The sequence below is a fragment of the Alternaria triticimaculans genome, assembly GCF_023758025.1.
Source record: "Alternaria triticimaculans strain BMP 0046 chromosome Unknown scaffold_1, whole genome shotgun sequence".
NCBI classification, from domain to species: Eukaryota; Fungi; Ascomycota; class Dothideomycetes; order Pleosporales; family Pleosporaceae; genus Alternaria; species Alternaria triticimaculans.
Genome location: NW_026055958.1, coordinates 4,762,585 through 4,785,515, shown reverse-complemented (window position 1 = coordinate 4,785,515; position 22,931 = coordinate 4,762,585). Strand labels below are relative to the sequence as shown.

Genomic DNA, 22,931 nt, shown 5'->3' with positions numbered 1-22,931 from the left:
CCCTGGAACATGGAGAGTTCAGATCGATGCCAGATAAGCGAGCTGACCCCTGCATACTGCGAGCCGCACGATCACGTGTCCTCAGATACTTCACTTTCTCAACGCGACAAACAGTCAACATTACAGGCTTCGCCAACAGATCTCGCAATATCAGTACGCGAATCTGATTACGTACATTATGCTATGACGACGTCTAGTGCAGCGTTTTGAGCGACCGGCCCGCCTTCGGAAAGGATTATCACCAGCAACCTTGGCCTCGGCCGACTGTCTTCATTTCCAACGATAGATGATTGGAACAGGTTCGAGCATGGCCTAAGCAAGATACCCACCGCCCAGTGCGGCTCCAAGAGACTCCGCTATTCAACGACGTCTCGAGGTCGTTGAGCCTTGGCCGCCCACAAGTCGACTGTGCCCAGGTTGTAGAGATCGTATAGCACGGCTTCCAAGGCCTACTATCAAGAGCCTGATTCACTTCTCGCTCGACGTGCCCGACCGGAAGTCATGGCCATCCGTTCCGAGCTCGCTTCGGGCCGACTACCTTCTATCAAGGGAGTACGCGAGAATCGTCTTTGGATGCTCAACTTGAATCTTGTTTAATGCCATCATGTGTAGCTAGGTAGGTACATAAGTAATTCGAAAAATCCTTTCGGTAGGTGCTTCCATAACAAGCAGATCGTTCTGTTCCCCATCTACTACTTCCCAGACATGCTGAACATGAACGTCAAAACATTGCTTCTGCATCTTCTAACAAACATCACAAGTGCCTCTACCCTCTATCCGACAGTCAAAACGACCAACGGAACCCTCACTGGAATACACAATCCAAACTACAACCAAGACTTCTTCCTCGGCATCCCCTATGCCCAACCCCCAACCGGGCCCCTCCGCTACCGCCGCCCTGCGCCTCTCGCCCATCGCTTAGGACACTTCGACGCAAACAATTACGGACCAGGATGCATTTCCACTTCCATAAACCTACCCGTATTCTCACAAACCACGCCATCCTACCCCGAAAGCGAAGATTGCCTAACCCTCAATGTCGTCCGACCCGCTGGTCTCGACAAAGGCGCTAAACTCCCCGTCCTACTCTTCATCCACGGCGGTGGTTTCCAGGAAGGCAGTGGTGGGGATCAACGCTATAACATGTCTTTCCTCGTGCAAGAATCAGTCACAGTCGGCGCGCCCATCATCGGCGTCACGATTAACTACCGGCTATCTGGCTTCGGTTTCCTGCCCGGCAGTGCGGTACTGGAGTCTAAAGTAGCGAATCTGGGTTTGCACGACCAGCGCCTGGCGCTTTGGTGGGTGAGGGACAATATTGCTGCGTTTGGTGGAGATGCGGAAAGGGTTACGATCCAAGGAGAGTCGGCAGGTGCGATGTCAATTGGACATCACCTTGCTGCGTATGGAGGGAAAGATGAGGGTCTTTTCCGCGCCGCGATTGTACAAAGTGGTGGGCCGGCGGTTGATGCGAGGGGAATGTCGATGCAGGAGCAGGACGTCCTCTACGACAACTTGCTCAGACAGACCGGTTGTATGCTCGAGGAGGACACGCTCGAGTGCCTGAGGAGTGTACCCGTCGAGGCGCTCAAAGTCGCTTTCCAAAATCAATCATTGATCCCAGTTCCGGACGGCCAATTCTTCGATGGAAACTCGCGCATGGCTCTGAAGCAGGGCAGATTTGTACGGGTGCCTATACTTGCTGGTGCGAATACGAATGAGGGTACATCGTTTACCACAAGTCAGGGTTTGAAAGGGATAAGTGACCCCACCCAGTTCCGGGCAGTCGTTGCGGGATGGTTGGGCCCTGGCATAGCCAATACGACGGTGGATAGTATCGCTGCTGAATACCTCGAGCGAATATCGCCCGCAGATCTACAGGATTCCCTCGGTACTGTGTTGCCATCATCCCGCCTGGAGAACGGCAGTCTCTACGGACTAACTACCTTATTCGTAGGCGATCACATTTTCATCGCTGCAAGACGCTTGGCCACAGAGATGTGGGCTGAATATGGCGTCCCTGCTTACAGTTACCGCTTCGATACCGTGGGGAGCGGCGTTTCGGCCGAGACTCTAGGTTCCGCACACTTCACAGAAATTCCGTTCGTGTTTGGCAATGTCGACGGTGTTGGACACGAGGTCAATTTTCTTGCTTCCAACTCCACGGAAGAACGCGACGACTTCGTCAGGCTCAGTAAGCGCATGTGCAGGATGTGGTTGAGCTTTGTTAACGAGCTCTCGCCGAATGCTCATTATGCTCTTGACTCTAGCACATCCTGGCCGGCATACACAAAAGAGAGCGCTAGGAACATGCTCTTCAGAAAAGGTGGCATCAGTCTGGAAGAAGATAATTGGAGGGCGAGTGCGATTAGTCGGATGAACAGCGCGGCCGTCGGCTTGGATGTCTAGTAAGCTGTTCATACAGAGTTTATAGATTTGATAGTGGCAATACGGGGGACTATAGTACATCAAGTGGATGGCAATATGCCCGGCATGAAAGCCAAGCAAATGCAATTTTCAGTAGTATTACTATAATACACAGGCTTACTAACAGCCGTTCTAATTCGCAACGTTCAGTAAAAACTCAAACCCGCCTATCTCAGCCCAGCACAGCTCGCTATCGCATAAAAACAATCAAGCAATCAATCAAGCACGTATATACTGTCATCGCTATCCTCGCCTCCATCTTCATTACGAGGCGACAATCGCTTCTAACGACTTCCTCTCCTCTCTGGGGCTGGACCGGGAACCATAACCTTGAACGGCATCTCGCGACCCGTGGCACCTCCGACATTCATCGGTGCGTACGGGCTGAAATGCTGTCCTTGCTGCTGCTGGTGTTGTTGCTGAGATGGTGCGGGTGCCAGTACTTGCTGTCCGTTTTGGCCGGTAGTAGCAGCACTCCTAGGCAGTGACTGGCCACTGCTCTTGGGTCTGCCTCCGGCTGGGCTTTGGGGACCGTACGGGCTGGGATATGTGGGCATGTTCATGGGTGCTGGAGCGAGTTGGCGGGGACCTCCAAACGGTCCGCCTGCTGTGCTCGGGGGTTGGGTAAGGGGAATTCCGCTGTGGGCGTGTGGCGCGTGATGGGGATATGGGCTAGGGAAAGAACCAGTGGGAAGGGCCGCAAGTGGCGAGTACTGCATCATCATGTGTTGTGGTGGAGGCGGTCCGCTGAGGTACATGTAGTGTTGCGGCGGGCCTTGGGTATACTGCAGGTACGCTTCTGGCGGAGGGTGATGGGGACTGTGTTGAGGAGCGTGCTGTGGATGGTGTATCGGAGATGCTTGCTGGGAATGCGAAGGCTGCGATTGCGGTGTAGCGCCAGTCGCCGAGCCTTCAGACTGCCGGGCACCCTTTTGCGTCGCGGATTTTTCGCGCGGATCGGGTGTTGGGGTAATTCCGGCCTGCGCTTCCTCCTCGCGCTTCTTTGCCTTGCGTTCGGCCCACCACATGGTCATGGACTGACTGCGCTTCTCGGATTTTACGCGCGGTTTCCGTCGCGAGCCTGACGCTGGGGATGAGTCGTCCGCGTAGCTGTTGTTTGTTGTGTACTGACTAAGGGGGGCAGTGAGCATGTACGCGTCAGGAGTACTGGATTCGCTCGGATGCACAAGTGGTACCTCTGTGTTGGGCGCAGAATACTGTAGTGTGCCTTGAAAAACCGTCTCAGCAGAGTTCGGTGCCATTATGGGTATGCCTTCCGGGAACGGCTGGGCATCAATAGTAAACTGACCTTGACCTTCACTCATTGAGTTCAGTGCTGGTGGTGGAGCGTTTGGGCCATGTGCCGAGGGTGCTGGGGTTCCTGATTCGCTGGTCTTCTTTCGTGGGCCTTTCTTTACTCCAAAGTCACTACGGCGGGCTACGTTCTTACTACCGGCTGGACGTCCACGCTTAGGGTTAGCATCTGAATACTCGTCTACGTCCATGGTTGATGAGTCCTCGTCCCCGGAACTACCGACAACTGATTCCTCTCTCATTTCTTGGATGCGTTGATGGAGCAAGTTACTAGCCGTTGTCCGGGCTCGCTTTACGCCTCGTCCTTCTGGCTCTGGGGTCTCAGAAGTTGGCTTCGTGAATCGACTAACACCTTTCTTGCGCGCGCCGCCCCAGCCGTTGTGCTTCTTGGGGGTGTTGGCACCAGTTCCTGTGTCAGTACCGTCAAACTTGCGGGTGGCTCGTCGTTGCCGCTTAGAGGGTCGACCTTCACCGTCTTCTTCGTCTTCCTCTTCACTGGGAGCTGCCGACTCAAGCTGGTCCCGTGTGCGACGCGTGCGTAGTTCTCTCTTGCCACCCTTGTCCGCGCCTGGCCGCTGTAAGAAAGGATCCTGACAGCCGGGTGGCTTCTTTGGGTCGTAGATATAGCCATAGAGGTCGGCCTCTTTCATGTCCTCGAAGACTTCCGGAGCCAGCGGGATACGTCCACCGTTGCAAGCCTTCTTGGCTGGATGCATATGAGGTGCAGTCTGGGACTATTAGTAGATACATATGAAATGATGACAGTAACGTACCCTTGCGTCCAACACGAGATACTCGTCCTGCCAAGCTTTGAGGATCTGTTGCGTGTTCTGCGTTAGAGCGTAGAGATTCTCAGTACTCCGTTGCGCTGCTGGAAACTTCGTCAAGGCGGCGATAGCAGCTTGTACGTCAGTCATCGGCTTGAAGCGCTTCTGCAGGAGGTAGTCTGCTCTATCTTCGCACTCGGCTTCGATCGGAGAAGGCGCGTCTTCAATGAAGGGATCGGGAAGATCTGACTCGGAAAGCATATCCTCCTCAGGCTCTAGCAGTTTTGGGACTGCGGACTCCGCAGGCGTCGATGCAGAATCTCGCGGTGTCTGTGAGGCTGACTCTGGCAGCGCGATCTTGGGTACCGCAAGCTTGGTGGATCTCCTCGACGTGGGCTCTGGTCTTGACTCGCGTGTCGGCGCTGATGTATGTGAACCGCCATCGAGTGAGTCTTGACCGGGTGGCGCAGAACCTTGGGGTGTTCTGGATGGTTTCTGTACAACGTCTATGCGATCATACTCGGCCTCGCTCTCGTCATCCTCAATCGCTTCTTCGTTCTCATCATCAGAACTATGCAGACGGTTGTTGTTGAGAAGTCGCATGGATGGCTTGGCGTTGCCGTTGGGTGTGCTCTGATTGGATGGCTCATCATCATCATCTTCTGTAAGTGGAAACATGGCGGCAGCATTGCGAGAAGCTTTTGATGGCGCAGATGAAGTGCCTCTTGCGGTACCGCCTCGACCGCGTCCTCCTCGACTGCCTCTGCCGCGACCGCCTCGTCCGCGTCCGCCACGTGAGCCTCGACCACCGCGTCCACGACCTCTTGGCGCTGGCGGAGGCGCAACAGGCACTTCAACCTCGCTCTCTTCGGCGCTCTCATCTTCAGACTCAGATGCTTCTTCTGGAGTCGGTGAGCGCTCTGGAAGTGCGCCAACGATAGATTTGCGTTCTTTGGGAAGTTTTCCATGGTGCTTTTTGAGGCCGTCGAAGAACTCGGGTGACAAACCAAAGACCATGAACAACGGGTGCTCGTAAGATGCGTAAATTTCGGACGCGGACGGCGCCTCGAATGAATTACCAGAAATGTTGGAAGCTGAGCGAGTTGTCTTCCTAGTGATGGTAGGACTCAGTTTGGTGGGACTGAATGCTGGTGCAACCGTGTCTGGCGCATCTGGTTCTGACGGGGCTTGTTTTGCTGCTTGACCACGGGTCCGGGAGGGCGTGTCATCTTGCTGCGAATTGCGACGTGTGGCACCGCGCGTAGCCGCACCCCTTGGACGTGGCATCAGGAAGATACGCGGGGCCAATGCAAGTAGTGAATGTTGTGTTGGGTTTGATGTGGGTGTACCTGTCGGGACAATGTCTCCATGTAGGGGCCGAAGGGGCGTAGCGCGAATCGCAAGCCTTCAGGGTGACAAAAGCTGTGAGCGAAGAAGATGAACAGAACCTTGCGCTTCCGCAAAGAGCGCGCGCAAATAAAAGCTAGCAGGTGATAGAGGGTATCTTGAAAAGGAAATGGGAAATGGAATAGTCAGTGAATCGAGTGTGATGATCTTTGTTACGGGGCGTGGCTGCTTCAGCAAAAGCGAGCCGAACCATGATCGCGCTTGGCGCATGCCCAGGCAGCCAATGACATCAACACGCTAAACTGACTGGCATCTAGCTGTCAGATGGTCCAAACAAGATGGCCATGACTTGATGTTTGCAGTGATATCCGCCGACTGTATACGCCTCCGCTCTCTCAGTGACTCGTGACTGTGGGTACTATCACCTTGAATTAGTCTCCTTATCTTCCATCCATCATGCCACCCAAGACAGCTGACGAGGAGCTCGCGGAACTGGAAGCTCTGGCTGGTGAGACTCCCGCACCCCCGCCGAAGCATGCCAAAGGGTCCCGCGCACCACGCCAGAAGGTCCAGCGGAAGGAGGATGAAGATGCTCTGAAGGATCTGGACGAGCTGGAGCAATTGGGCAAGGCTCAACCAGCTGCTCCCCGCCAGATCAGTCGTCCAAACACACCCAAAGTAGCCTCGTCGTCGACTACATCGAGCAGCCGCCGCGCACCAGGCGTAGCTACTCCCTCTTCCACTGGATCAGCACGTACAAGCGAAGATAACCGACCTTCAGTGCCGAGGAAATCAGGGGAGAGTACCCGTTCGTACCACCAGAGCTTCGCGCCAACCCAAGAGGAGCCCGCCAAACAACAAGCACCAGAGCCCCTGGAGGAGAAGCAGTCAGGTGGATCTTGGTGGGGAGGTGGATGGGGAGGACTGGTGTCAACAGCCACTGCAGCAGCAGAGACAGCGAGGAAGCAAGCCGAAGCCGCCTACCAAGAGATCCAAAAGAACCAAGAAGCCCAGCGATGGGCGGAGCAAGTACGAGGGAACGTTGGTGCTCTTCGCGGCATTGGTACAATTCCATTTCCCACCATGTCATCTCAGTCTAACATGCTACAGGAGGTGAACTCGGCAAGCGTGCCGTGCCTACCTTTACCAACATTCTAAACACCCTCGCACCACCCATCTCCCAGCATGAACGCCTCCAGATCCACATCACACACGACCTCATCGGGTACCCCTCGCTCGACCCCCTCATCTACCAGACCTTCGCCGGCGTCATGGCACAAGTAGAAGGCGGAGACTTGATGGTCATCCAACGCGGCTCCGAGTCAACACAGCGTGGATCATTGGACGGCTACCGGGGCGGCGGCGGAGGCTGGAACGACGGGCCATGGTGGCGACACACCGACAAGCGCGACCTCTCTGTGGTTAAAGGACTGGTAGAAGGCACGAAGCTCGCACGCGTCAGCGCAGAGTCCTACGCGAACGAGTTCTTCGGTGCAAGAGGAGGTGTAGAAGAGGCCGCCAAGCAAGCGACAGAGGTCCTGAGCGAGACGAACCCCGTCCGGAGCAGCGACATCTTTATTGCGATTCAAGCTATCAGCTACCCAGTACAAGACGAACTCTTCGCTACATCCTCCTCAGAAGAGAAATCGGACGTGGAAGAACAGAAGGAGGATGGAGAGGAGGTGGCTTTCGCTATCTACCTGCACGACCCTATCCACGGCATTTCCTTCAAGTCCATCAGCCAGTCTTTCCCGTCGAAATGGGTCGACTGGCTAGATGCGCCTGCCAATACCGAGGCTGAGGGCGAGGAGCAACAACTACCGCAGGAGATTTATGAGATTATCGAGAGTGGTGGTGTTGATCCACGGGAGTGGGTTAGTGAGTGGATGGAGGAGACGATCAATTTGAGTGTGGGTATTGTTGCACAGCGCTATGTCGCACGGAGGATGGGCGTTGGAGAGGGTGGATTGGGCAGAGGGAAGGCGAGGGAAGCGGTGGTTGATGCTGGAGGTGGTGAAGCTGCACGAGCCGGCATCATTTGAGAACTTGGTATGGACTTGATGGTTTTTTTCCATTTCTCTGGTCGCGGCAAGGCGCTGGGATATGCTACCTGAATACCCACTTGATGGGCTCGGCATCTGCCTCGCGAATGGACAATGTTGTTCAACATGTGATATCTTCGGCTTCCATCCCATGTCCTTCAAGTATGCCTTCTGTCATTGATTCCTTCGGGTAATGGCTCATGGCCTGGCTTGTATCGCGTGATACCGATCGCACAACCTTGGAAGGCTCATCGTTCCTCACGCTGAACACTATTCTCGCTGTCCATGAAGCCTCTCTCGCGTCGGAGCGCTTTACTTCATGCCAACCCTCAGAGACCCAGGTCATAATCCCACGCGCCTTGCCAGATATCTATTCCACAAAGTCCGCATTTCAACCACTCTTCTTCTTGTCACCGGGCTCCCTCTTATCCCTCTTTCCTCCCTTGAGTATCTCCAAATGCCCCGCCTTCTGCGCAAGCATCTTCTCTGTGTTGCCCACGAGCCCTGAACTGCTCTTGTGCTTGATCTTGTTTTGTGTGATGATGGACGCCTTCTTGGGTTTAATGACGCGGGCGCCGGTTTGTTTGCGCGCGACCGAGGACCTAGAGTTCAGATGTTAGTATGCGTGTTGGGAGAATAATCTGCGCTCGGTGGACTGTTGAGCGCGGAGATAGAACGCACTTCTTCGGAGGAGCGGCCTTGGTCTTCTTGATTGCGCCTTGGGCCATTGCGACAGTCGGCTATAGACGCGTACGTGGGGTCGAGTATGCGGAGGTTTGACAAAAGTCGGAGCGTCTTAGACTCCCTTCCGGAACGGTGAAGGAAGGCTTAGTCGGGTGATTGATCTCCGAACACGACTAATCACACGATAGTATGCAAATCTCCACTAATCGAGTCGGACGTTGCTGTGGCGCTATTGGGGGTAAGGCGGCTGTATGTTTCTTTGGATAATTCGCGCGTCCAACATTTTTCGCGATGCTTGGCGCCTCGCCGCCGCACTAGGCCCAGAGCGGTTTGAGCAGTTTGCGGGGGACTGCATTTAGCCTTTTCATCCACCGTGGGGAGTGCCGCTCCATGAGCCCGTAGACCCGTTTTCCAAGCCCCTTCGCGCTTCGCACCCTGCGTTTCTTTTGGAAATCTCCGTGTGCAAAGAGGGGGACCAGACGGCCACCTGTTTGTCGTCGAGGGAAAGCCTGGCGAACTGGCACGGAACAATTTCTGCGTCGTCTCAGCATCCCAGAGATGGTATCCGATCGTCTGGACGCCTAGTTGGTACCAATCAATCGCACAGCGCCTTTGCTACCGACTTTCCATGTGCAGTGCATGGATCCGGATATTTGCATGCTGCACGTGTCCTCCGACGTACCGCCAAGACTGCTTGCTTGCCCTTCTAGAAGTCTTGCAGCGACAAGGCGACTGGCTCATGTACGTCACGTCAATTTAGCCACAGAACAACCGGTCCCGGCTGGGGTAAAGCGACTAGGGTCCTTCAATATCGGGCCGTTGGCCAGCAACTCCATGCTGTTCCTGGATATGCAGTCGCTGCTAGACATTTCACGGGAAGGTGGTCATTCGATGTACGAACATGCACGATGACTAGTCGACTAAACGGTTAGGGCGGTGGGGAGCTCTTGGTAACTATGGGGTTACCGTCGTGGCTATCACCGCGGCGTATGGTCTGGGGAAGCCATTCAAAAGCTGGGGATTCTCCGCGTTTTTGTTCGCTGTTCAGGACGTTGCTCGACTACTAACCAGGCATCATGGAGCTCTTCTCTCGCACCGTGGTCAGCGCCCTGTCGGTTTCCGTCGCCTTTGCTGGCTCGGGTTCTGCTCTTGAGGCCTTCCGCAAGCCTACTGTTTCTTCTACAGAAGGCGATGGCTCGTCTCTTCTTGCCGCTCGTGGCTCTCCTGCCAGTATCCATGCTGATGCCGCGGATTGGCCTGGTGTTCTGCGCGCTGCTCACGACCTTGCTATCGACTTCGGACGCGTTACCGGTACCAATGGTACCCTTGTGACTTCGGGAACGCCAACGGCTAACGCTTCCATGATCTTCAATGTCACTGGAATCAGCGAAGACTGGAGCGTTAGTGGCAGTGCTGCGTCCAACTCATCTGCTGGCACCATCATCGTGGGAACCATTGGCAACTCAAGCCTGATCGACGAGATGATCGCCAGCGGACAGCTCGACGTCAGCGAGATTGAGGGTCAATGGGAGTCCTACGTTAGTGCGGTGGTGAAGCAGACTGGAAACATGACTGGCGACGCACTTGTCATTGCTGGTATGTATCCCGAGATTGGTCTTGAAGCTCGACGCTAACTCTTTATAGGCAGCGATCGCCGTGGTGCCATCTACGGTATCTACGATATCTCTGAGCAAATCGGTGTCTCGCCATGGCACTGGTTCGCCGACGTACCTGCGAAGAAACACGACTCCATCTACATGCTCCAAACCACCAAGGTCCAGAAGACTCCATCTGTCAAGTACCGAGGTTTCTTCATCAACGACGAGGCCCCTGCTCTGACCGGCTGGGCCAACGACCGCTACCCTCAGTCTTCGTATGGCGCACCTTTCGGAGCTCAGTTCTACTCCAAGGTCTTCGAACTGCTGCTCCGCTCCAAGGCCAACTACCTCTGGCCGGCTATGTGGAACGGCATGTTCAACGTCGACGATGCCCGCAACCAGCCGCTTGCCGACGAGTACGGTATCGTGATGGGAACATCGCACACTGAGCCCATGGTTCGTGCCACCCAGGAATGGAGTAAGGTCGCCAAGGGTGCCGAATCTGGCTGGTCTTGGGCGACCAACAACGCCACTCTCTACGACTACTTCATGGAGGGTGCCGTGCGCGCTGCTCCGTACGAGAATGTCGTTACTGTCGGCATGCGCGGATACCACGACACCGCCATGTCTTCCGATGTCCAAACCTCGGTTCTTGAGGCTGTCGTCGACGCCCAGCAAGACATTCTCAACAAAGTCCACGGAAACGCGTCTGAAGTTCCTCAGATGTGGTGCTTGTACAAGGAAGTTCAGGACTACTTTGAGGCCGGCATGAAAGTTCCCGACTGGGTTACTCTCCTCTGGACTGAAGACAACTGGCAAAACATCCGCCGTCTCCCAGTTGGCGACGAGAAGAACCGATCCGGAGGTGCCGGTGTCTACTACCACTTCGACTACGTCGGTGACTCCCGCAACTACAAGTGGCAAGATACCATCCAGCTCCAGAAGACCTACGAGCAAATGAAGTTGGCCAAGGACCGTGAGGCTGACCGTATCTGGATCGTCAACGTTGGTGACATCAAGCCCGCCGAGATCGCCATCAGCCATTGGTTCGACATTGCCTACGACATGGACTCTTACAACCACGACTCAGTGCCCGAGTGGCTCGCTGGATTCGCCGCCCGTAACTTCGGTGAAGAGCATGCTGAGGAGATCGCCGAGATCATGGACGAGTACGGTTTCCTCGCTAACATGCGCAAGTTCGAATGGGTCGAGCCCTCTTCCTTCAGTGTTCTCAACTACGAGGAGGCTGACCGCATCCTCGCTCACTGGGAGTCACTCGCCGAACGCGCCAACAAGGTCAACGCCGCGCTTTCTCCGGAGCAACAGCCTGCATTCTACGAGATCATTCTGCACCGTGTTCTTGCTGGAGGTAACCACGTCGATGTCCAAGTTTCGGGCGCCAGGAACATCATCTACGCGCAGATGGGCCGCAACAGCGCAAATAGGTGGATGCAGCGTGTGATTGATGGCATGAACAAGGACCACAACCTCACCCGCCTCTACCACACTCAGCTCAACGGCAAGTGGGACCACATGATGGACCAGACCCATCTGGGATACCAAGGATACTGGTAAGTTCTAAATGATCTAGCGATTGAAGTCATAATGCTAACCTAATCACAGGCAACAGCCTATGCGCCAGTCCACTCCTGACCTCCGCTGGGTTCAGACTCAAGAGCGTTCTCTAGCAGGTGACATGGGCATCTCAGTCGAGGGCTCCAACGCCACCATTCCCGGTGACGATATGTGGCACAGCAACGGAGGCGGTTCGCTGACCCTCCCGGCCATGACACCCTTCACCCCCAAGCGCTGGATCGAGATTTCTCATCGCGGCACCGGCGCCTTCAACTGGAACATCAGCGCCGACCCCTTCGTCACTCTCTCCGAAGCCAAGGGAACCATGCAACCTAACGACGAAGACATCCGCATCTACGTCGACGTAGACTGGACCAAGGTCGAAGACGGCTTCGGCGCCCAAAGCAAGCTCAACTTCTCCAGCTCCACCGACTTCGGCACGCAGGGCGGAAACCCACAAGTCATGTTCATGGTAAACAAGACGTCCATCCCCTCCGACTTCAACGCCGGCTTTGTCGAATCCGCGGGTCAACTCGCTTTCGAAGCAGAGCACTACACGCGCTCCACCCCTGGTTCCTCCGACAACGAATACATGGTCCTCCCCAAATACGGTCGTACCATGTCTGGCGTCAAGCTCGCCAACAACCTAGCCGAGGGTCTTGACTCCTCCAGCGCACCAAGTCTAGAATACGACTTCGTCACCTTCACACCCACCACCAAGGCGAAGGGCCTCAACGTCACCCTCATCCTCACACCCACCCACAACATCAACCCCAAAGTACCCCTCGCGTACATCGCACAGATCGACAACAAGACCGAAGCCCGCCGCCAGTTCGTCATCGACCAGCCGCAGCCCAACTTTCCTGTTGGATGGGGTGTTGCGGTCGCGGACAGCGCGTGGAAGAACACGACTAACCACGGTGAACTTGCACCTGGTAAGCACACGCTCAAGCTGTGGCTTGTGGAGGCGAATGTTATTCTGCAGAAGGTTGTTCTGGATCTGGGTGGTGTTGTTTACAGTCATAATGGGCCGCCGGAGAGTTATCGCGTTGGTGGGAATGCGACTATGCACTAGATAGTGGTGCTAGGGGGGTGAAGAGGATAGTATGTGAGATGAATTCAGTAATGTAATGTGTTCATTCGCAATGAGTTGTCTAAACGTGTGTGTGCGTGTTTGTACATAGGTGAGATTGTACGAAATGCGATGACAACGGACCGATGCGGCGAGATTAGCTGAGTTGTCGCCATGACATAGCGGACCGATTCTCGTGCAAATGGGGAAATGCTGCTCGAAGAAGACACAGTATACCTGATGTATTGATGGAGAAGTGAATACCCTCATGCCCATGCATCGCTATGCTACACCCCAAAGAAGAAAAACAATCCCAAACGCCAACACAATATGCCACCACCTATCTTGTATCCAAATTCTCAATCTGCCTCTACACCCTCCAAGTCTCCCGTGTATCATCTTCCCCCTTCCTTAAGCAACACCACCAGCCCCTCCCCCCGCACCCCCAGCACTCCCTCCCACATCACTGGTAGCACCCCCTTTCCCCGCTTTCCTCCGCATGCTCTTGCTACGGTGTGAATAGTAATTACTCGGCTCCTTCATCTGTTCCTTGTCGAGGCGCTCTTGGCTGGGTTGCAGTTTGCCGTCTGTGGCGCGTTCTTTGACTTTGCTGACTTTGGAGCCCATTGTAGAGGTTGTGGTGGGAGCGTTGGGGTTGGTGAAGGATTGGGGTGGAGGGACGGGTAGGTAGGAGAGGAAGGGGTAGGTTGGTTGTGTGGGTGTTGAGGTGGTGGTGGGTGTGGTTTGCGCGTGTGGTGGTGAGGTGGTAGACGTAGAGGGAGAAGAGTGGGTTTGGTTCGATAAGATGATTACACTGGTATCCCGTCAGCTCAATTCCAGCAACAAGTCGCGTGTGCGCATTCGCGCAAGGCTGTCTCCTCAGTCTACTCACGGTGGCGCAGGATGAGGTTCCGGTTCCGGTTTACTTGGTGGTCTCGATGTCGCGTCGGTGAGTTGAGATTCTTGTCGTGAATGTTCAGGTCTAGAAATGAGGGGAGAGAGTTAGGAATTGGACCGACAAAAGATACGAGATGGTTGCACAAACTACCTAGGTAAGATTGGGCATACGTACGACAGGGATGACGTAGGTGGGTGCGGCTGGAATGGCAGATCGGCAGGGTCTGGTACCTGGAAGTGGGGCGCAGGTGCTTTACCGGATTGGGCGAGAATGATGATTCTGGGTTGGAAATGGTTAATGGGGGTGATATTGGTTTGGTGGTAGTCGTCTGAAGATGGTTGAGTTGGAAATGGAAGGGGTGAGAACTTACGGTGGTGCAGCTGGCGGTTCTGGGTCGTTTCCACCATCCTTCATCTCTCCAGAAGTTGAGTATGGCCCTCGGTGTGACATTTGACTTGAGTACTGAGACTGTTGAATGAAGTGCCAGGCAACTCTGTATACTTCGAGTAAAAGCTGGTGTGCCTCTAGGACAGAGACTGCGTGTATAACGGCGATGGAAGACTGCTCGATGTTGCTGATAGTACGAGATTGGACCTGAAGGGAAGTCATAGCAAGAGCCGGCGAGAAGGAGATATCCATGATGTTCATTGAGTTGATGGCCCTAACCGTGCCCCATCCCGACTCTTATATATGATATGAGGCCTCTCATCTCAGCACGAGCATGAGCGCATTTCCAACGATCTCCCACCGACTCACAGCCGGAGTCATGGCTGTCGCAGCACTCTACTCTTTCGATCTCGCCCCATCACCCATCTAGTGCTCATCTAACGAGTAGGAATGGTCGTTTCCACGTTGAAGAACGCGCTAGAGCAACGTTGAAAGCTCGGCCAGAACGTGTAGGGTCGGATATAGGGCTAAGTTTGGTAGCCGTGACCCGCTTGACGGCCTGTATAGGAAGTATCATTGGATCGTCCCGTTTTTAGTCAGAGGGAAGCCTGAGAGGAGGCTCAAGTTAAGCTTTCTGGCATGTGTCTCAGAGGTGACCCGTTTCGGTGTCTAAGTGCGAGGCAGTTCGGTCAACCGAGTCGGCGACTCGGAAGACTGAATTAGGTGCATCAGGCGAGCCATTGCCTTTAGTCGGGTATAGATGCATTCTTCATCTTCAACCAAGCGGATCGCGTCGCGGGCGATGCTGTAGTGATGTGGCTGTGCGTGGGATATGGGCATCGTGTAATTTAGCTAGGACGGTTAGAGCTTCCGTTCGTGGGAGGCCTGGTAGGCCGAGCAGGAGGCTTACTCTGGATCGCCACCATGGCGGTGTTGTGCATGATAAGGCCCTCAATCATCTGTGATATCGAGGGAGAGAGAAAGAGGAAATTGCGACATTAGTGACGGGATTGGGGACGTGGAGATGTTTGGCCGTTCGCGCATGGCGCATGGTGCCCCGCTTCAGCCCTGGAGGTCCACAACGCTGGGCTGGTTCCTGGCCGTGGCCGCCACGGCCGCCCACCCAATTCCCGCCGCTACTCTGCAAATCCACCAACAACTGCATCATCATCCTTATTCTCAGCACACTCGTGACTCTAGCTCTGTCATCATCTCTCTTGACTAATCGCCTTTGTGCCGCGACGTTCAATGCCGCGCTCTTCCTATTGCTCACACGTCTCTGCCACGGCGGGTTCCGACATCCATTTCTTTGGGAACACCAACGCCCAGATCGACCACAATACCAGGGATCATGGGCTTATCTCAGCCATAAATAGAGAGCTTCGCGAAACTCCAGGATTGGTCTCAGGACCAGACTTGTGACTCGTATCACAATCATGTCTGCCTCGCCCTAAGGTGAACGGTCGTTGGGGGCCAATGGCAGTGCACGCGGAGCCGAGTTCCAGGACCACCACCAAGCCTCGAGCAGCCTCGTCTGTGTTACTGCTTATATAATGCACGGCGAACCGACTGTGACGTCTTGACTGGTTAGGAACCCAGCAGATAAATTATTCCCAAAGATTCCAGACCATTGACATGAGGGCCGATCGATCCTAGCTCCGACCGGTCAGGTCTCACATTAGCACACCATTTTTACCGCGCATGCATTTCCTGTCACGGGAGCGTCACGGCCTTCGCGCTTATATATCAGCTCTGACAGCTTGAGCGCAATATGTAAGTATGGCGGGAGTAGAAGAACGTCCGTACGAGCAAGCGCAACAGAATGCGATAACGTTACCAATACCAAGGCAAATATGACTCCAAACTCCAGGGAAGGTCGAACATCCAAACACTAGTCCATGTTCAGTAGTCTACCAGGCCAAAAAGCTGACAGAAGCACTATCAAGGCGATGTAGACGCGCTGCGTCCGATGATCCAATCTTGTTTCTCGAAACCATCCCGAAAGAAACGCCCTCACATCTCAACGCCGAAAGCTAATCAGCCCGCGACTTCTCATCCACCACGCCTATCCCCCGCAAACCAGTACCCTAGAAACAAAGCGGAACCCCAGAATTACAAGTACACCCGGTCGGACAGTTAAACCCGGGCACCGTAGTTTCCGGCTGCGGCGGCTGTGTCGGCTTCGGTGGGTTCGTCGGCGGCTCAGGAGCCGACTCATCAGGTCTATAATTCTTCTTGAGCGCCCCGACAATCACATCGCCAATCTCCTTGTGTCCATCCTGTTTCGGATGCAACGTCCGCGCTATATATCCATTGAAATTCCCGCTCCCACTCCCACCGTTTAGAGGCTGCGGCTCAACCTTCACCTCCATGCTCAAGTTTGGTTCCTCGGGGTTGCGGAAGGTGGTTATCGTGTATTCATCTTGTTGCACGGATTCGCCCTCGGGGTATCTGCCTAGCTTCTCAATGATATCCTCGGGTGGGCTGGGGGCGTCTGGGTCGTCGCTGGGCTCGTATGTGGTAACGCTGTCGCCGTCGTGGATGGTGATACTCCGCCGGATGGGGTTGTTAAAGATATGCACCTCGGTGCTGTTAGGGTCGAGCTGCACCCTCAAGCTGTGGCCTTTTTCGCAGAAGCGGTGGCCTTCCAGGGCGGGGTTGATGTCGATATATCGGATTTTTGGGTCGTTGTAGTGTTCGACGGCGGAGCGGATCGCAAGGTTCACAGCGTCGACCTAAGCGGGTAAGGGGTGTTAGTGTGTGAGACGAGAGTGCCATGGAAGTAGACTTTACCAGATCATTAAACTCCTGTCGCATTTCTTTTTTGAGCTTCTGTGCGTTCCATGGGAATTGGAACTGTCTGCCAAAATCCCAGTCGTTGCACGCGTCGTCAAGGGCGAAGAAGCGCGCATATCCTAGCATGAAGAGTGTTGCGTCGTTACCGCTGACAGCAGGGTGGGCCCTCCAGATATCGATAGTTTCTATGACTGCCTTCTTGAGGTTGTCTCCGACTCTTCCTCGTACTAGCTTGATCTCCTTCCTGCACAATCCTGTCGGTTTGTCAGCATCGTCGTCTTCGTAATGAGTCCCATAGTCTACTCTCGGGTCGGTATGGAAGAGGCAGCTGTCGGCCATGGGGTAGAAATCGGCATTATTCCCGCCGGCTTCGAGCATGGTCATCTTCGGTCGTGTCAACTTGTCCATTTGGTGGTGGATGTTCTTTCCCAAATGGGCGCCGGAACAGGCTCTGAACTCGAACTGGGGATCTTGGTCTGTGTTTGGTGTCCAGTCCTGGTATCTGTCGTTGACTACGGTTGACCAGGCGTACTTGAAGCGCATGCATCCGTCTTCGTTTCCGTCGTATGCGGTGTTGTTGTCCCATTGAACTCCGCTCTGTTGTGCATTAGCCAACGTGTAGCGATTGAGTGAGTTTACGTACTCCCCAAGAATCCCCGATGGCGGAAAAGATGAACTCATTGTCTCTGGTGATCAATGTGGGGTTGAGGGCCGCGCCCTGGGGGTAACCCAACACCGTCCGTGCCAGAAGTACTGACCCAAGGGCGAGAGAATTCTGATACGTAAACATGTTGACGAGGAACTTATGTAGAAGAGGAGATGAGGGGAGGAGCTGGTTCGATGTCTCCATTGTCCTCTCTCTACGATCTTCTTATACCTTTTCACCTTGAGCATGTCTTCAAGGATCTACTGTCAGCAGTGAGCATATACGAGACCGTCTGAGCAGACTTTCGATCTCAAACCCATCTTCACGAAGCGGCACGGAGCTGACATCAGGGATTCTCAGGTCGGTTGTGTATACGTGCCACCTGTGTCATCAATTGGGCGTACCTTTTGGGGTCTAAAGACGTCGCTCACGAATGTTTCAATGCTTGGTTGGGATATTTCGATCATTGTACAAGTTGTGGGGCCAATAACGCCCGGCGCTTCGGTTTGAACCATCTTGAAACCTGGGGTGTCGACAACGCCTCGCTTTTTAGTCAGAAAACGTAAGCAGCAAGGCGGAGAAGCGACAGGGCGGTAGCAGGATTGATTAGAACTACCTCAGTCATGAGGCAGACAGTCGATCCTGCGTGAGGCTGTGGAGATGCACCGAGATATCTACTGAGTAGGCCTGACCCCAATGCGAAACCTTCATGTCAGTTCTGCCGATCGGGCTGGAAGATCAGAGCTCAGCGAGGTTTATGGCCCGTTGTTGTTTGGCCTTGCGAAACATGTATGGCAGTCTGTTGGAATCACCCATGACTGTTGATCGACAGCAATAATACGTGATTGGTGTATCGATAGAAGGTCATGCGCACTCGCAATGATAACAGTATGACGACCGGATACGCTACTCATTCATCCGTATCCCAAATACCCAGTGTGACATCCATGATCCCCCTCCACTCAACATGCGCATCCATCCGACTTCCCGCGCCTCTCCCTCTGACAGCCTTCACAAACCCCTCACCTTCCTCTACCTCATCTAGCGCACTGCCCCCAAATTTGATCGAGCCTTTCTTCACAGTCGCATCCATTTTCCCAAACCAACTGAACGGGTACCGCAGGTACATATCACCAGTGCCGGCGTAGTGCGAACTCTTCGTACTGAGAAGGGGATCGTACAACTCATCCAAGAGCTCTCGGCCTGCATTATCCAGACGGAAAACTGTGTTACCATACAATGTAGTCGTTTTGATCGTGCTTTCATCATCCGGACTCATGGCAGCAAATGGTCGTAGATATGCGTTTACGTTGCCTTTGATACTCGCGAGAGTAGTGTACGAGCCATGTGGTATCTCGGCGACTACATTGCCGTAAGCCGAGTGAATCTCCGTGTAATGTGTAAAAGGCTGCTGTGGCCAATATTCCCAGAGCGCAGCGACGTTGATGTCTCCGCTGTTTGTATACACCACGATTTCTTCAGGTCGCATCGGTTTACCAATGAACGTATACCGCGGTACCAGCATCAGATCGATCTGCCCGCTTTTGCTATGTATCTTTAATTTGCCTTCGCAGCCGTACCATCCCCATATGACTCCTGTTGTTGAGCTGGAATCGATTTTGTGGGGATGCAACGGGTCCGGGCCTTTGCCGCCTTCGTATGTGTACTCGCCGTGCGAAGTATGTGTGATGAGTTTGTTGATCTGCCAGGCCCAGTCGTGAACCCATAGATCGAATGTCTCGGACCTGATCTCGAGCATATCCAATGAACGCGCGGGTGATTCCGGACGCAAGTAGATCATAACTTTGATCTCTGTACACACGTCTCCGTCATCGTCGGGGGGAAGATAGTCCAGGCTGAGGCTCATTGCAGTTTGGTTGTAAACAACATTCTTGTAGTCTGCAGTAGAGCTGGAATTGATTTCGAGCCGAACTTCGATATTTGAGGTCTGGTCGACGTCGCCTCTCTGGACGTGAATTATACCAGATAGACGACCGGTGGAATTGGATGAGTCGGATAGACGCCAATGGGTTCCAGCTCCGTCGCTGTTCGAGATGTTGAAGCCGAATGTGCGCGCTTCAGAAGAAACAATCGATTCACATCTGGCGTAGTTGACGGTGGCCGGTGTGGTGTCGTATAAAGATCGGTCAGAAGTCGTCGTGTGGCCGGGAGGGCACGCATTCCAATACAGCAATACTATCGCGAATACGAGCAGCCCTAGTTGCGGTACTCTCCACAGTGGGCGCTGTCGAATTACGGGACCTGGTTCCTCTTCGGAAGCCTATATGCTCATTAGAATTGATAAAGCGAACATGTACGGCAATAATACTAACCGCCCGTACTTCACGCCCGCTCGAACCCGTCTTCATTGCCATCTCTTCCATGATTGCGTGCTGTTGTGAATTGTTTAGAGAGAGGCAGTAAACGAGGAAATAGGATCAAACTAAAAGATCCGCAGACGGCAGGCACAACCAGGAAGGCAGCAGCCGCGATGCCATGCTGACTGTGAAGACGCCCGGTGCCGCGCCGCACGCGGTTTCAGATGTCTGCGACACGCCACAACGCAGACCCCGGCACGAGGCGGACTGCACTGCACGCCTCTGATCAGCACTCTGAATAGCTCGTCGTTAAAATTGAAGGAGAATTCTGAGCCCGAGATGCGCATGGTGATCATGTACGAGCGGCATCCTTCGCGCTTGCCTTCCGCCCCGACGTGCTAGTATTAGCAAGGCGAACAAATGACGTCACAACAGCACGATCTACACCCTGGTCATCACGGTCAAACTCGGATAGAAGTTCATGAATGCTTCATCTTGAAGACTTTTTCCTTAGTGAGGCTCTACCTAATCGTGCTATTCGGTCAGAAAACTGCCAGCACTCGGCCGCCCACAGGCTTGGTCAAACGCACAGATGCCAACTCCGACGCCGACGCCAGAGAAACATGCATCAAATCTCATGAGAGTCCATCAATCGTTTCCTCGCTCACCGTGTTGAGCTTTTCACCATTCAGGACGAGGTCGCGGCAACATGAGGAAACCCTGCCCGTCGTGGGTGAGGGGGCAAGGGACCAGGGGGCAGTTGCCGTTCTTGTACTTCAATGAGCACATGAAGCGCAGGCACTCTGTGTTGTTCTCCATGCAGGGGCGACACTTGGTACCGCTGTCGCAGCTTCGATCCATGCTGTAACACTCGATGCAAGCGACGACGGTCTCAGGGAGCTTGACATTGCGCGGCGGGACGACATGGATGGCACCACGGAGACGCTCGCCATTGTTGCTGAGGTCCATGATGCGGGCATCCTTGAACTTGAGTTCGTCCTTGGCGTCCTTGAGCTGGGCTCGCTGGCGATCGGAAAGAGTGGTCATTTCACGAAGCTTGCCCTTGATGTCCTCGATGGCGCCGCGGTTTCCACGTTGCTCTTGGGCGTCGGTCAGCTCAAACTTTCGGACGACAAGCTCTTGTCGCAGATCAGCTATGGTCTTCTCGCGTGCAGTCGCAGCGTCAGCAAGGTGTTGATTCTGCAAGAGGTAATAGTCGACCATCCGCTGATGGTCGGCTGCCTTCTGTTGCTCCTTGATGATGAGATCCTTGTGCTCCTTGACGGTTGAGCGGGTGGTCTCCATCTTACGGCCTCGAGCCTCGAAGGTCTGCTTGAGCGCTGCCAACTCGGCATCCTTCGCGGCCAACTCGGCATCCTTAGCAGCCATCCTGGCGCCATGCACACCGACCTTGTCATCTAGTATGAGTTAGCTTAGGCCCTTTTGGTACAGTATGATGTTCGAACTTACTTCCAGGGTTTGACTTGTTGATCAACGCATTGCGAGCACCTAGCTGTTGATGTTTCTTCTTGATCTCAGCAACATGTTTCGCGATCTCAACTTCTTTCCTTACCAGCTGAGCGTCCTTGGCCTTGATTTCAGCGTCCTTGCTCTTTAGCTTGGCGTCCAAGTCCTGAATACCAGTCATCTTGCTCTTCATCTCAAGCTCCTGCTTCTTCATCTCGAGCTCCTGCTTCTTGATCACGGCGTCCTTCTCAGACATAGCGCGAGACATCGCGGCATTCTGGTTCTCGGTGGACTCGATATGGAATCCGATAAGGCCTAGCTTGGTGGTGAGCTCAGTGTTCTCGTGCTTGAGCCTGGCAAAGGCTCCATCAGCAGCCGCCAACTTCCTCTTCAGCTCTTGGGTCACAAGACCGCAGACCTGCGGATTCGTTTGTGCAGCCGCCGTTTGGCCGGGTCTAAAATCATGGACGGGATGCTCACCATGGGCGGTTGTCGGGGTCGGGGGTGTGTCAGGACCAGTAGGCACAGACAGTTCGAGGTCAGGGACGGGTGGCGACGAGGAGCGGCGATCAGAACGATGATCAGACTCGCTGTCGGTGGCCTTGTTGTAGTCGTTGATGGTATCAATCATACTCCTAAACTCCATCCTGTTCTCAGGGATGTACTCGGGGATCGGCTGATCTGACCTAAGGGCGGAAGTCAAGGGCTCTTGCTGCTCTTGCAGGAAAGACGCCACAGACTCCGGGGCCCTGTACGGCTGAGCCAACGGGGAGAACATCTCCGAACTTAAAGAGAGACGTGTAGCAAAGCGAGGGACTAGATATGGTCAGTCAGTCATGCGGTAATTTATATATGGATCTGGTCACTTACCGCTGGCCGCAGGTGGCAGCGACACCGGTCGCGGGGCTGGGGAAGGGACTGGTGTAGAAGACTGCCTCTGTCTCATGAGGACATCAAGACCTGCGAAGTGGTTGCGGGGAGGCGACCTTGCGCGGTTCTCCGAGAGTGACATGCGGCCGACAAGACCGTTGGTACGGTGAATGCCGTTGATGCCAGTGGTGTTCTGAGAGGAGGTGCCCTCGTCACTGAGGTCGATGAGGTTGCCCGACATGTTGCCAGTGGTCGGTGGTAGTGATTGGGGATGGGAAAGGATGGGAAAAGACAGAAGAGCTGTCCGTGTGGTGGGGGATTTTGTTTTGGTTGTGGGGAGGTGAGGTGAGAGACAGCAGTCACAACAACGCCAAGCCAGAGACGAGCGCAACAGGCAGTCACCGTGACTTCCACAATAACAGCGTTGCCAGGCCCGTGCGCAAGATAGCAAACTGAGCTTAAAAAACGACAACGATAGAAGAGCATACGAGGTGACTGAAGATCCCTACATGAAGTGACGAAGGAATTTTACGACTACTATGCGAAGTGAATGGCCTTTGATGCCCAAACTTACCCCCAAGTTAGACGCGGTTGCTATTCCACGGATGTCACGGGCGGATAGCGAAGCCTATACTTTTGTGCCAGGGATCCGTGTATGGAACCAAGAAGAAGAAATGCATGTCTGATGTGCTCTTTCCGGTCTAGAACTGCGCAAGAGACGAT

The 22,931-nt window shown here is 54.3% G+C and overlaps 7 protein-coding genes across 7 annotated transcripts; 3 read left to right on the top strand and 4 right to left on the bottom strand.

Moving 5' to 3' along the window:
* Positions 1–705: 705 nt before the first annotated feature.
* Positions 706–2,409, top strand: J4E78_001586 (uncharacterized protein; the record flags this gene model as incomplete). The annotated part of the gene is made up of 1 exon (XM_049362242.1): positions 706–2,409. One exon carries the CDS (start codon positions 706–708, stop codon positions 2,407–2,409), a length of 1,704 nt encoding a protein of 567 aa, XP_049227525.1.
* Positions 2,410–2,711: 302 nt separating this feature from the next.
* On the bottom strand, positions 2,712–5,795 carry J4E78_001585 (uncharacterized protein; the record flags this gene model as incomplete). The annotated part of the gene is made up of 2 exons (XM_049362241.1): positions 2,712–4,469; positions 4,515–5,795. 2 exons carry the CDS (start codon positions 5,793–5,795, stop codon positions 2,712–2,714), a joined length of 3,039 nt encoding a protein of 1,012 aa, XP_049227524.1.
* Positions 5,796–6,311: 516 nt separating this feature from the next.
* On the top strand, positions 6,312–7,897 carry J4E78_001584 (uncharacterized protein; the record flags this gene model as incomplete). Its single annotated transcript, XM_049362240.1, has 2 exons — positions 6,312–6,918; positions 6,966–7,897. 2 exons carry the CDS (start codon positions 6,312–6,314, stop codon positions 7,895–7,897), a joined length of 1,539 nt encoding a protein of 512 aa, XP_049227523.1.
* A 391-nt stretch (positions 7,898–8,288) lies between these two features.
* Positions 8,289–8,625, bottom strand: J4E78_001583 (uncharacterized protein; the record flags this gene model as incomplete). The annotated part of the gene is made up of 2 exons (XM_049362239.1): positions 8,289–8,499; positions 8,579–8,625. The coding sequence occupies 2 exons, from the start codon at positions 8,623–8,625 to the stop codon at positions 8,289–8,291; spliced, it is 258 nt and encodes an 85-aa protein (XP_049227522.1).
* A 1,032-nt stretch (positions 8,626–9,657) lies between these two features.
* On the top strand, positions 9,658–12,829 carry J4E78_001582 (uncharacterized protein; the record flags this gene model as incomplete). The annotated part of the gene is made up of 3 exons (XM_049362238.1): positions 9,658–10,177; positions 10,226–11,750; positions 11,803–12,829. The coding sequence occupies 3 exons, from the start codon at positions 9,658–9,660 to the stop codon at positions 12,827–12,829; spliced, it is 3,072 nt and encodes a 1,023-aa protein (XP_049227521.1).
* Positions 12,830–16,198: 3,369 nt separating this feature from the next.
* J4E78_001581 (uncharacterized protein) lies at positions 16,199–19,420 on the bottom strand (the record flags this gene model as incomplete). Its single annotated transcript, XM_049362237.1, has 5 exons — positions 16,199–16,846; positions 16,905–17,504; positions 17,551–17,625; positions 17,958–18,094; positions 18,580–19,420. The coding sequence occupies 5 exons, from the start codon at positions 19,418–19,420 to the stop codon at positions 16,199–16,201; spliced, it is 2,301 nt and encodes a 766-aa protein (XP_049227520.1).
* A 1,132-nt stretch (positions 19,421–20,552) lies between these two features.
* Positions 20,553–22,449, bottom strand: J4E78_001580 (uncharacterized protein; the record flags this gene model as incomplete). Its single annotated transcript, XM_049362236.1, has 3 exons — positions 20,553–21,289; positions 21,342–22,154; positions 22,209–22,449. The coding sequence occupies 3 exons, from the start codon at positions 22,447–22,449 to the stop codon at positions 20,553–20,555; spliced, it is 1,791 nt and encodes a 596-aa protein (XP_049227519.1).
* Between the last annotated feature and the right edge of the window lie 482 nt (positions 22,450–22,931).